Source organism: Lithobates pipiens, unplaced genomic scaffold (assembly GCF_037356315.1).
Source record: "Lithobates pipiens isolate NorthernLeopardFrog02 unplaced genomic scaffold, aLitPip1_a1.2 Scaffold_19, whole genome shotgun sequence".
NCBI lineage: Eukaryota > Metazoa > Chordata > Amphibia > Anura > Ranidae > Lithobates > Lithobates pipiens.
This window is the reverse complement of record NW_027507764.1, coordinates 517,805,522-517,818,154: the sequence shown is the minus strand read 5'-3', so window position 1 is coordinate 517,818,154 and position 12,633 is coordinate 517,805,522. Positions and strand designations below refer to the sequence as shown.

Below are 12,633 nucleotides of genomic sequence, written 5' to 3'. Positions count from 1 at the left end.
TAAAAAAAAGTTGCATTTTTTTTCAAAATTGTCGCTATTTTTTTGTTTATAGCGCAAAAAATTAAAACCGCAGAGATGATCAAATGCCACAAAAAAAGCTCTATTTGTGGGGAAAAAAAGGACATAAATTTTGTTTGGGTGCAACATCGCATGACCGTGCCATTGTCAGTTAAAGCAACGCAGTGCCGTATCTCAAAAAGTGCTCTGGTCAGGAAGGGGGTAAAACCTTCCAGGGCTGAAGTGGTTAAAAAATGTACCTGTTTCAGCTTGCAAACAAATTCAACTTAAGAATAAACCTACAGTCCCCATCTTGCTTGTAACTCGGGGACCGACTGTATGTCACTAAGTGTCAGTACTGGCTGGCAAGACATTACCATTTCATTCATGGGATGCAAATGTCGAGACGTCTACAAAGCTTATGTCTAAGATTTAGGGACCTGCTGGGCAGACAGGTGATTTATTGAATACAGTTATTGACATCTATACAATTGAGGCAGAAACAAAAGGTTTGCTTCTTAGGTGGACCTCAGCCACAAGAACTTTATTTATGTTCCTTAATAGCCACAAAGGATATAGAAATCACTCTGGGCACAGCAATTGCCTTTGCAAAACCCAGATATTACCTTGTAAAAACAGCAGTGACATCCTCGCTGTGCTATACGTAGCCGGTGTAGAAAATAGAGTTATGGGAGGCACCCAGCAGGCCCCACTCACTACAATCTGCATATACAAGACCAGTCACCCTGCACAAGCAGAGGGAGCAGCCGTGACCGGTCTTTATTATAGGCACAAAGACAACATTTCATACTGGATTACTGCACAGATTTGGAGGATAAGCACAAAGCAAGAATACACACGCTCTTGTATTTAGAAAATATTTGCATATCTGGAAGTTCTTTTTTAATAAAATAAATATGTCTTACTGTGTACAAAACTTACCTGGTATGCTCTCTTTATCTGATTAGAGGCCCAAGTGGCAAACTTTACATTATCCTTCTTCATTTTTGCACTAGCTTTGGGGTTTGAAGCGATGTGGACTGATGACTGAAAATAACAGCAGTTTAACATGATAAGTAAATATCACCTAAACCCTAATGGAGATTAATTACAGCCAATAAAACAAATTCATCTTCTGATGTCACTGTGCCCAAGTAAAACAATCCTACTAATTTCATGTGGCCATCTTGAGAGTTTCTAGTGTTTAAATCACTAGCAGTCCATTGAGATTGTGTTAAAAAGAAATCGAAGAATGCCAGGAATTCTCAATGACAAATGAAAGGAATTATATCTCATGGAAATAAAACAGGGTAATCTATACAGAAGTTGCAATTAGTGAAAAAAATAATATTACTGGAAAATAGTATTTTTGTACTTACTGTAAAATCCATTTCTTAAGGTCCATTGAGGGACACAAAGTTTTTCACTTTCAGGTTTTGCTGCCACCTATGAGAGCAATGGACACACTCATACAAACAGAAAAAAGGTGTCCAGCCCAGGATAACCCCCTTCTACTACCAGCATGCCTCAGTTTTGGAGTAAACCAGTACCAAGTGCATGGCCATAACACAGATAGTGGGACCTGTGGCTCTCAATGGATTCCAAGAAAGGGATTTTAAAGTACAAAAATCCTATTTTCTTTCACATCCACTGAGGGGCACAGGAAGTCTCTCAGCTTCAGGATGCAAAAGCAGTCCAACTTGGGGGACGGCAACCAGCAAATACTAACATTCCTAAGGACAATGGAAAACTGGGGACCATCTGCAATTCGAAGAGGAGTCTGAATGACCCATGTTCAAACGTGGCATTTTATCAGATTACATACTCCCTCTGGTAAAAGAACAGAAGACAGGGTGGTAGTCTAACAATCAATGTTAGGCGACTATATATGGACAAGAACATGACTTTTATAGGCACAAGAACACAAAATTAAATAAAAAAATATTTTATTTTGTTGCAAAAATGGTTAAAATATAAACATTATAAAATTACACAGAACAAATCTTTCCTAGAGAGTATACTGTGTATGACACCACCATAACCAATTTCTGGTAGACGTATGGGGTCCAAATGGAATGGACGCGAGTATCCAATTGGGCTTGGTGTAGGTAGATGTGGTATGATAATGATGCCCTACATGCACCAGTCAGTGTCTTCCTAGGAGCTTAGGCAAATAATCTAAACAAAAACACATAATTCAGATGGCGTGATAATTACTGCTATATATAATCATACTGATGTCAGACATAGCATTCGTTTTCAACTCTCCTAATGGCGCCAGTCACCCATACTCCACACCAAAGTAACACCGGAGTAAACTGCAAATTTGGCAGACTCTACTGCATTAGTTGTAGGTGGTGGTTACCTGTTTTATGTGCGTCTCCGTATTTGCGGTTTGCTCCGGTGTTCTCTTGGCGTGGGGTATGAGTGACTGGTGCCATTAGGAGAGTTGACAACTAATGCCATGTCTGACATCAGTATGATTATATTTATCAGTAATTATCACTCCTTCTGAATTATGTGTTTTTGTTCACGTAGATTATTTGCCTAAGTACCTGAGGAAGCGATGACATGAGCAACACATAGAGCATTATCATACCACATCTACCTACACCAAGCCCGATTGGATACTGGCTTTGGCTTCATTTGGATACCATACGTTTACCAGCAATGAGTTTTGGTGGTGTCACATACAGTATACTCTCTAGGCAATATTTGTTCTCTGTAATTTTAGAATAGTTTATATTTTAACCATTTTTGCAACAAAATAAAATAATTTCTTACTAAAATCTTGTGTATTTGTGCCTATAAAGTCCATGTATTGTCCATATATAGTCTTCTAATGCAGTTAGGACGTTCCACTTTCCCTACTGCTTCTGTATCCACAGTTCCATCCTGTTGTGATGGTAATGTTGTCAAGTAATGTAACTCAACCAATGTTAGATGCTGGAAGAACAAGAAACACCCACAACCAGTTGGGAATGTTTCAAAAGGGAGGGGAGCAAATCAAAATCTAAAGACCCAACTTTCAGCTGGTTACCGGAAATTCAGAAAATATGGTGGAACTGGAACTGAGTGACCCTAAAGGATTAGTCCAGTATGCCTGACAAGGCGACTGTGAGACAGACTTACAGCCTGTATTATGAATAATGTATTATGAATAAAAAAGGAAAAAGTAATCTCCTATTGGATAATTTTAGATGGAAAAAAAAGTATCTGTTTGAGAAGCGGTTTCAAAACTGTCCTAGGCTAGAAGGCAGCTTGTGCCTCAAGTGACCAGGGCTGCCAGGGAAGAATCCAAGAGTGGAAATGAAAAGGCTTACAAGAATTCCAAATGGCAGTTCCTTAGAATGCAGAAAGAACCAAAGTTTCATTTCACAGGGATACAAGGGACAAAAGAGTAAAAGGTACATGAGGACCCTACACACAATGTCTTAAGCCAGGGATAAAAGAGTAACATTCTAACCAAATAGTAAGGAAGGGTGCAGAATTGTTAGGTTTGAATAAGAAAGCAAGTCTTGGCACTATCGGCTAGAAAGGAAGAAACCTTAGGGGGAAAAAGATCCATTATAGCCCTTGCACAAATATCCAAAGGCATTGTAAAAAAAAAAAAAAAAATCAATTAAAGATGCTCTGAGCCCGTCTAACTATATGTTAGAACCAATGAAGAAAATCGGGAGCTTCATCAGGTTTTGATGTGCAGAGCAAGGAAATTCACTACAAAGCTCTCCATCTCAAGTCTAGGAAATAGCTGAGGAAGAAGCATTCATGGAAGATCTGGGCACTGAGATCCTATGAAATAAATACTGCCACTGCCAGAGGATTCTTGCACCTGTAGCCAAACCTGTTAAGCATGCAGTTGAAGCAAGGTATCTGTGGGGCCACATTCAGCATCCTCATCTTCCAACAAGTCTTGGAATGCGCTTGAGTGTAGTGAATGCTCTTCCAAATGCTGATGTAATAAGCTGGGGATCCAACTATGTAGAAGTAACCCCAACTCCTGAAGCTTCAGGATGTAGACTGAGAGGCAAGATTTCTATAGTATGATCTTTCAAAAAGGTAGAAAGTGAAGACTTCCCCAATTCTAAAGCTGGAGGACTAATCTACAAGATTTTGTAGGAATAAAGCAGCTTAAAACTGAACCCCACATCCAAAAACTGTCATCTGAATATATTCTTCAAAAGCCACAAAGGATATAAAGACTCTGAGTGCAGAAAATACTTTTGTAAACCCAGTAATCCCTTGCAAAACAAAATGCAGTTATGTCGTCGACTGCACACAATGTGCAGGAGGGGCCCATGAGTTCCACTCACTACAGACTCCCTGCTGAAACTATAGGGGAACAAGGTACAAGACCATTCACCGTGCCCAATAAGAGAGAGCAACTGTCTATTACAGGAAGCTTCCGCACAAAAGGCAAAGTTGCTTGCTAGACTACTGCACAGGTCTGAAATACATACATAAAGCACACCAAGATTCAAGTAAGGATATCCATGGCTCTTGTATTTAGACAAGATGTGTTTATAACGGATTTCAGATTTAGGTTCAGGGAAAGGGGAAAGGCCTCAGCTACTCAGGAAACCCAGACAGTTAGCAGAAGAAAATAGTTGGATGGACGGATGTATCTGTAGTGACTGCAGGCGGGCAGTAGGAACAGACCAAAAATCAGAGTTCCATATGAATCCTGACAATGCAGGAGCAGCAGTGGCACGATAGCTTTTGGGTGCTGAATCTTAGAAAAGAGAACTCATACTCACAATACTAGATCCAACAGATATCAGCACTCAGTCCCTCAGGTTTACTTTTTCCACAGCAGGAACTGGCAGCAAGCAGGAATAATGAATGCACCAAATAACCAGAGCAATGAAGCAGCTCCTTGTGCTCAACCAAATCTGCCTACTCACAAAGCAAGTGCTGAAGGAATGTCAAACTGTATGGTGTGATATGGTTTGGTATGCTGGTAGTTGTAGGGGTTATCCTGGACCAGACTATATTTTGTTTGTTTGTGAGTGTCCAGTCCTTATGAAGGTGGCAGTAAAACCCAAAAGGCAAAAGTCTCCCTGTGCCCCTCAATGAATAAGAAAGAAAGTTAGTCTTTGATCTGGAGGCAAGGATTGAGACTGAAACTGCTTCTGATTTGTACCCACGAAAGGGCATCTGAAGCTTAAAGCACCAAGACCTTCCCAGTAAAATATTATGCAGCTGGATAATTTCCATGTAAAAATCAGTCTTGCAGGGCCTTGTAATAAAGTACAAAATCAGTCACCCGGATAGAGAAGGTAGTTTTAAAAGAAACCTATATTCAAATGTTAACTTGAAACAGAAACATATTGTTGCAGGTCCCCAAAGGGCACACTACACTTGGAAATTATGGCACACCAATCAATGAAAGTGCCATGCCACCATCATCATCATCTCCTAGGCTTCTTCCAGGTCCAAAATCTTCAACCAGTCTTCTTTGACTGGCAATAGAAATCACTTACTCTCTTACAGATCACAGCATTGTACACAGAGCCACTTATGCGTGGCAAAGTGCAATAAAAAAAAAAAAACAATAGGCAGAGAAATAGGTTTTATGTCAGAAGACCGAGTCCTAACCACAAGAATTTTTTTTTTTTTTTAAAGTAATGTTTAGTTCTGCTTTAACCCTTTTCCTGCCAGGTCCATACATCAGGTTTTACACACAATCCCGATGGCTGCAGCCACCAGGATTGTGTGTAAACCTGAGAAGCCAACTTTTGGCTGTCACATGCAAGCATTCGCTAACAGAAGCATCCCCCCCCTCACCCCCGCCATGCCTCCCAAAGCTCTGCTTGCACATCTACAAGCCAGGGAAGGGCATAGCCAATGCTGCCAGGTAGAGGGGGAGGGAGCTGATTGGACATGCATCCGTTCTCCTCACCTTCATGTGGAAGACATGGAACAGACAAGTAAAACGTAATTTCCAGGTCCCCCTGCCAGTGTCATGGCTGGGAAAAAAATAAATAAAAAAATCGAATGTAGTGCAATCTAAGTGGCTTTTAAAGCTTTGGATTATGAAGTGTATCGCCATTTCATGGACACATGCAAATTTAAAGGGGATATAAACCCTCACAGTGAAGTGAACAGCCTCAGATGATACACAGAGATAAAACAAATCTCCCCTAAGTTTTACATGTATATCTGCTGTCTTCATCTTTACATACTGTTTAGAAAGTGCACGTCCTGTTAGAATTTTCTCTTCCTGGTTCCCCTGTAGGAGGGGGTAATTGCTAGACACTGTGAGAGACTGCGAGTCAGCTGATTGGAGGAAAGGCACACCCCCCCTCCCCACACATGCAGAGCGTCCCTGTGACTAGTTTAGCTTTGTGTTAATTTATAGCAACCTCCCGTGACACACTTCTTCTATCTCCCGTCCCAGAGAACTTGTCAAAAGTTATCAGGCTGATAACAGAAGAAGGGAGGAGGACAAAGCTATGGGACATAGGGCTTTGAAGAAAAGATAAGAAAATACCGCAGATAGATATGCCCAGTAAAAATGTCATGAATCGACATGAATGACATCCACTTTAAAGGGATTGTAAAGGTTCGTGTTTTTTTTCACCTGAATGTATAGGATGCATTAAGGTGAAAAAGCAACTGTCAGTGACCGGCCCCCAGCCCCCCGTTTTAATTACCTGACCCCTTGAACTTGACCCACAGGGATGTGCTGTCTCTCTGCCCGGGGTTTTCGGCTCTTGATTGGATAGATTGATAGCAACGCAGCCATTGGCTCCCACTGCCTTCAATCAAATCCAAAGACCTGAGCGCCGGGGCAGAGTCCTGCATTCCACCTCTATGGACACCGAATGCTGGACTTGGGAGCGCGCCCACAAGGTAACCCCTCAGGGAAGCGATTCTCCGAGGGGGTTATCGGATGTGGGGGGGAGCTGCGAGAGCCGCTGAGGGACCCCAGAAGAGCAGGTTCGGTGCCACTCTGTGCAAAACGAGCTGCACAGTGGAGGCAAGTATGATGTTTATATATATATATATATATAATTTTACCTTTACATCCACTTTAAGGTTTGACATGTTGGGTTTCTATTTAAATCGGTGCAACCTCATCTTTTATATATTTTGCCAAAAAATCTGTTTGTGTTCCAAAATTAAATTTAGTGTAATCTTGACTGATCATTGTGGCAATATTGTGCGATATAAAAAAGTGGATGAAACTACCACTATTTTGATCTCTGCTTTCAGAAAATATATCATGTTGTGGGGGTTTGTGCGATCTTCAGGCCTAAAATAATTTTTTAAAAACATGTGCAAAAAACGCAAAACCGGCTCTGGCATAAAAAAAGAGTTAAAGGTGACCCGAACTATGAAAACTTGGAACACAAAAAAGCAAGCTGAGGGCCAATGATTAGTTACCAGCATCATCTGTAGGCTCCTGCAGCTAATCTTTTCCTTGTTCTTGTTCTGCATGGGGTCTGTGTGGAAGAAGTCGTCTTGGTAGAGGAGCAGAGCTTTGCTTCCACATATCCGTGCTGCTCTGTACTAATGAGTGGTGGGGTAGTGATCAAGAAGAGGCAGAATTCCCAGATCCCCAGAATGGGTCAAGCAGAAGCAAGTAGATGAATACACCGCAAGCCCTCCAATACAGCTTCAACTTCATCAAGGAGAATAAAAAGCAGCACAGTAATGACATCACCAAATCTCATGAGACTAACAGTAAAAGGAAGCAGTAACTTAGATGACTGATATAAAAACATAATTCTCCCAACACTAATGAAACTTACTATATAAAGGCCAAACAATGCCCTTATGTTGTGGTTATTCAGCTTCAAAGACTGGGAAAAGTATTTTCTAGCAAGTTCAAGATTTTCAAGTCCACCTTGGGTGTATTTTACCTGAGAAAAAAAATAAAAATAAATAATAATCAAACAAAAGAGTACTATTGTGTCAAAAACAGTTACGTCAAAGAAATGGATATTCAGCCCAGGTTCACACTGACTGCAGGTTAGAAATCGTGCGAATTCAGCTGAACTCACACGTGCATGTCAGTCCGACTTCGGGGGCGATTTGTCAGACATCTGTGCAGGATTCATGCATAGATGTCTATACAAATCGCCCCCCAAAGTCACCAAAAGTAGTACAGAAACTTTGCAGCGCCGCACCGATTCGAACGGTGCCATTTCCGGCACTAGCTGCCAATTCGGCATGGGATTTGACAGATAAAATCGTCCAGATGTAAACACAGCCTTGATGAAGCAAAGCTCTGGCTGACAAGACTACACATTCATCTTAAATCTGTCTTACAAATTCCCACATGCAACAACAAATAGCTTTTTGTAAACTTTATTAATCTGTTCAGTTGCTGAGAACAATGAAATAATCCAGCACTTCCAGATCTAGAGGCAAATCAAATGACTGGCAGTTTGAAGAGGACTGCACATGACGGCTGAATGTAGTGGTATAGGAAGAAAGGAGAGTATGTTGAGCTGGGGGAGCGGGTAATGGACGGAAACCTTTTGCTTTGCACTTCATGGGCAAAGCACAGGTGCACTTTAAATTAAAACAGTCAAATAATCTAACACTATTAAGCTTACCATTGGCGCCAGCTTGCCAGGGACAGTCCCTCGCAAACTAACATCCCTGGCACCGGCAGCGTTTCAATATTCACACTGTGCAGGCACCAATCATCTCGCAGGAGGCGGACCTTTTTTTTTTCTCTGACCACTTTAGGAAGTAAAAAACAGCTTACACCAACCCAGTGTGCACCCCAGTGACAGCCACCTATATAGTACTGACACCTAACAGCAGAAAAGGGAGTGTGCTGGCTGCGGGGGGCAGAGAGGTGGGGGAGAGTGCCTGTCACTGGGCAGTCAGGCTGTAATTGCTGCTGTGCACACCGAACATATGAGAGCAGTGCAGTAGGAAATGCTTTTACCATACTGAATACAATGCACTGTAAAGGATTGGTGTGTAACCTGTGGGTGGAGAACCCAACTGGGTACCTCAATCAATTTCTGAAGTCTGGAACAATATTGATGCCCAAAACAGCTTATGCTTTATGTCTTCCTGACCCCTTGCCCTCTGTGTGTTACGCACTCCAACTCTGCACACTGTTCATTACTGCCGATTCCTGCACTCTGTGCGTAACTTACTCCTGACCTCTGCACACTCTTTGTTAATGCTGACCCCATGCGCAATGTGCGCTACGCACTCCTGATCCCGTGCACTCGGCGCGCTACGCAACCCTGACCCCGTGCACTCGGCGCGCTACGCAACCCTGACCCCGTGCACTCGGCGCACTACGCAACCCTGACCCCGTGCACTCGGCGCGCTACGCAACCCTGACCCCGTGCACTCGGCGCGCTACGCAACCCTGACCCCGTGCACTCGGCGCGCTACGCAACCCTGACCCCGTGCACTCGGCGCGCTACGCACTCCTGACCCCGTGCACTCGGCGCGCTACGCACTCCTGACCCCGTGCACTCGGCGCGCTACGCACTCCTGAACCATAGCAGAGTAGACTCAGGTTTTATTTAACAATACCACTTTAAGTCCATGCCACTGTTACTGCAATTTGGTCACAGCACACTATGCGTGTCTGCGAATTCTATAATTCTATTTTGAAAATCTAGTGACATTTAACAATACTCACTTCTGCAAACTGCTGATAGTAAAAGTGATTGTGTGGGTTTGTCAATATGAGTTCCTCCAGGCAGAAGGCAGCCTTTGCATATCTATACAGTAGCAAGAAAAAAGAAAGAAATTAAAAAGGTGCTTTATAAAATCACTAACAGCATCAATATTCTTTAACACAAACTTTATCTCTTTGCCCTAAAGTACCACTGAGGTTAAAAAAAAAAAAAAAAAACACTACTACATAACCTCTTTCCAATATGTCCCAGCTTTTTTCCTCCCCACCTTGGAGGCTTATTAGAGTGTGGATAAAGTTAGAATTTCTGCCTGTGCCTTGCAGTCCCAATGACAACGAGCCTCCAATGAGATCACAGTCCATATGAAAAACCTGACACATTTTAGCACTTCTCACATTAACCAAAACAAAAAAAAAAAACAAAAAAAAAAACATACATACAAAATTACCGGAATCAGAATTTGTGCCGGTTCACACCAGGAATCGCACAGTAACGCGCTGCGCTCCGTGTTCTTGAGTGTGGTACGATTTTCAGCCTATTCACTTGCATGCACTACTTTTAAAAATGTACTGAAACTGGAAACCACGTTCCCGTGTGAGCGGGCAGTGCCCATTCACACCAAAATATTGTGTGGGAAATCCACGTTCCATGTACATTTCTCTCATCAGGTTTCAAATGCAGTGGCTGTGCGATGTGCTGCAGGTGTCAATAGATTCATAATGACACCCCAAACACAGTGCGTTTTCCTGCATCAGTACCATGCGATCCAGGTTGCAGTGCGTTTTTTAAAAATAGCACTACATTCGGTGCAATCCAATGCGATTTCAGCCCATTCAAATGAATGGGCTAAAAACTGCATTGCAAAGGTCAACAGTAAGATACAGAGCTTCTTAGCCATATCTGTACAAACCTGGGTACTCCATCAATGAGCTTTTAACAGATATAACAAAGTAAAACCAACCATAAACAAATCAAAATTCTTCTGGTTCAGCAGGAACAAACTAAATTTTAATCCATCTTTGGGGCAGGTGGGTTGGGTATTTTTTTGTGCGATTACTGCCGTCAGCAGTAATCATTAGACATGTGCACACTGAAATATTTTGTTTTGGAATTTAGTTTTCGTCCGAGAAAAAACACCATTTATTTGGTTACTCCCAAAATTTATTTTTTATTTCTTTTAGTTAAAAAAACGCATTCGTCCAAAAATTCGAAATTATTAAGGTCGAATCTGTCATTGAAGACTTATGGTGTCTGTCGAATGTTCTAAGAAGATTCGACAGAGCAGCTAAACTGTACAACTCCGCAATCGTACATTTCCGGTCCAATGTTCCTCCTACAAGCTATAGTAGAATTCTAATGTTGTATGACATTAGTAATAATAATATTTAATAATTATTATTACTAGTCAACCAATATTAGAATTCTTCTATAGCATATGGGCGGAGCATTTGACCATAAATGTCCACTCGCGGCAACTGCTTTGTCGAATCTTCATGTCGAGTCTTTTCTATGTTAAATAATCTTGGACTAATAGAGTTAGGTTAGGCACATTCAACCTTTTTTGTGATTGTTTCTATAATGTAGAATCTTTTCTCTCTATGTAGAATAATCTTGGACTAATAGAGCCAAGGTTAGGCACATTCGACCACAGGTTCGATGGACACAGATCAATATTGTCAGTGTCATGTCGAATCTGCTATCTATATCGAACTGTTGTCACAACGAAAATAAAGCATTTGTTTAAGTTGGATCTTGCGGATTTCTGCACGTTAAAATACCCGAAATTCGGACGAAAATACATTCAGCGAAAATACATTCAGACGAAAATGAATGCACATGTCTAGTAATCATTGTATTCTAATGGCTGTGAAACCTCATGGGAGCGGGAGGGACTTTTCCATCAACAGTGACAGTGACTGTGTTGATAGGGGGATCAAGTAATTCCCTTTCCTTCGACCTATGGCTGAAGGAATGAAATTTGCATAATGCATGGCTTGCTTTATTATATTCTCCATAACCTAGAAAAAGCTGCAACACCACTTTTGGTTTGACTGAGCATTATAAAGCAACATGATGCTAACTGTACAATAGTTGTTAAAGGCGGGTCAAATAAAAACAAAGCTGACAAATTAAAGTAGAATTCAGGAGTCAAAAGGTGTTTTAGAAACCCTTCAATTTTCTTCCATTAAAAAAAAAAAAAAAAAACAGAAGAGGTTCCCAGGGGTCAGCCAGCAGCTGTATCGGTTCCTTGGTTCCAGGGAATGCTCCAGCTCTGTGTGAAGGGAATGAACAAGTTGCCTGTCTTATTACCTGCAATGCACTTTCTGTGCAGACGCCTATTGATGCTGAAGCCCACCCAGACTCTGGTAGTTTTGATGCTGTATGAGAACTTCACATTAGTAGAGTATATTTTCTGATGCAAAGCCTCTGTGCTTCTTATGCCTTTCAGGAACAAAGATGGTAGCAGAATTGTCTGTATGAGGAAATTCAAAACACGAGCCAAGTCTGCTAACAGGGGCAGTAAAAACATACCTGTAACCATCAACCCTGTGCGGCTCAGCTGCTCATGATATGATTGGATTGCTTGCTTCAATTTAACCACTTGCTTACTGGGCAGACCAATTTTCAGCGCTGACACACTTTGAATGACAATTGCGCGGTCATACAACACTGTATCCAAATGATATTTTTATCATTTTTCTCCCCCAAAATAGAGCTTTCTTTTGGTGGTATTTAATAACAGCTGGGGTTTTTATTTTTTGGCAAAAAAAATTGAAAATTTAGAAAAAAAAAATCATGTTTAATAGTTTGTTATAAAAGTTTAAATGCAAGAAGTAAACCACGCTATCACAAGAAAACAATTATCCCTACAAGCAGCAACTCCAATCGTAATACTCCGATATAGCAAACACAAGTGTAAAGGTGAGCTGCACTAAAAAAAAAAAAAAAAAAAAAAAAAAAATGAAAAAACTAAAACCAATAACCTCAAAAAAATAAAAAAGGGCTAAAAAAA

General features: G+C 41.3%; 1 protein-coding gene across 2 annotated transcripts in view; it reads right to left on the bottom strand.

The window, feature by feature from the left end:
• Positions 1-12,633, bottom strand: part of EMC2 (ER membrane protein complex subunit 2) — a 133,551-nt gene that overhangs the window by 17,706 nt on the left and 103,212 nt on the right. For both annotated transcript variants that reach the window (XM_077493175.1, XM_077493176.1), the window contains exons 9-11: positions 9,623-9,704; positions 7,755-7,865; positions 940-1,044 (exon numbers count right to left, since the gene is read on the bottom strand). In XM_077493175.1, coding sequence (XP_077349301.1) covers positions 940-1,044; positions 7,755-7,865; positions 9,623-9,704 — 298 coding nt within the window. The remainder of the gene's footprint in view (positions 1-939; positions 1,045-7,754; positions 7,866-9,622; positions 9,705-12,633) is intronic.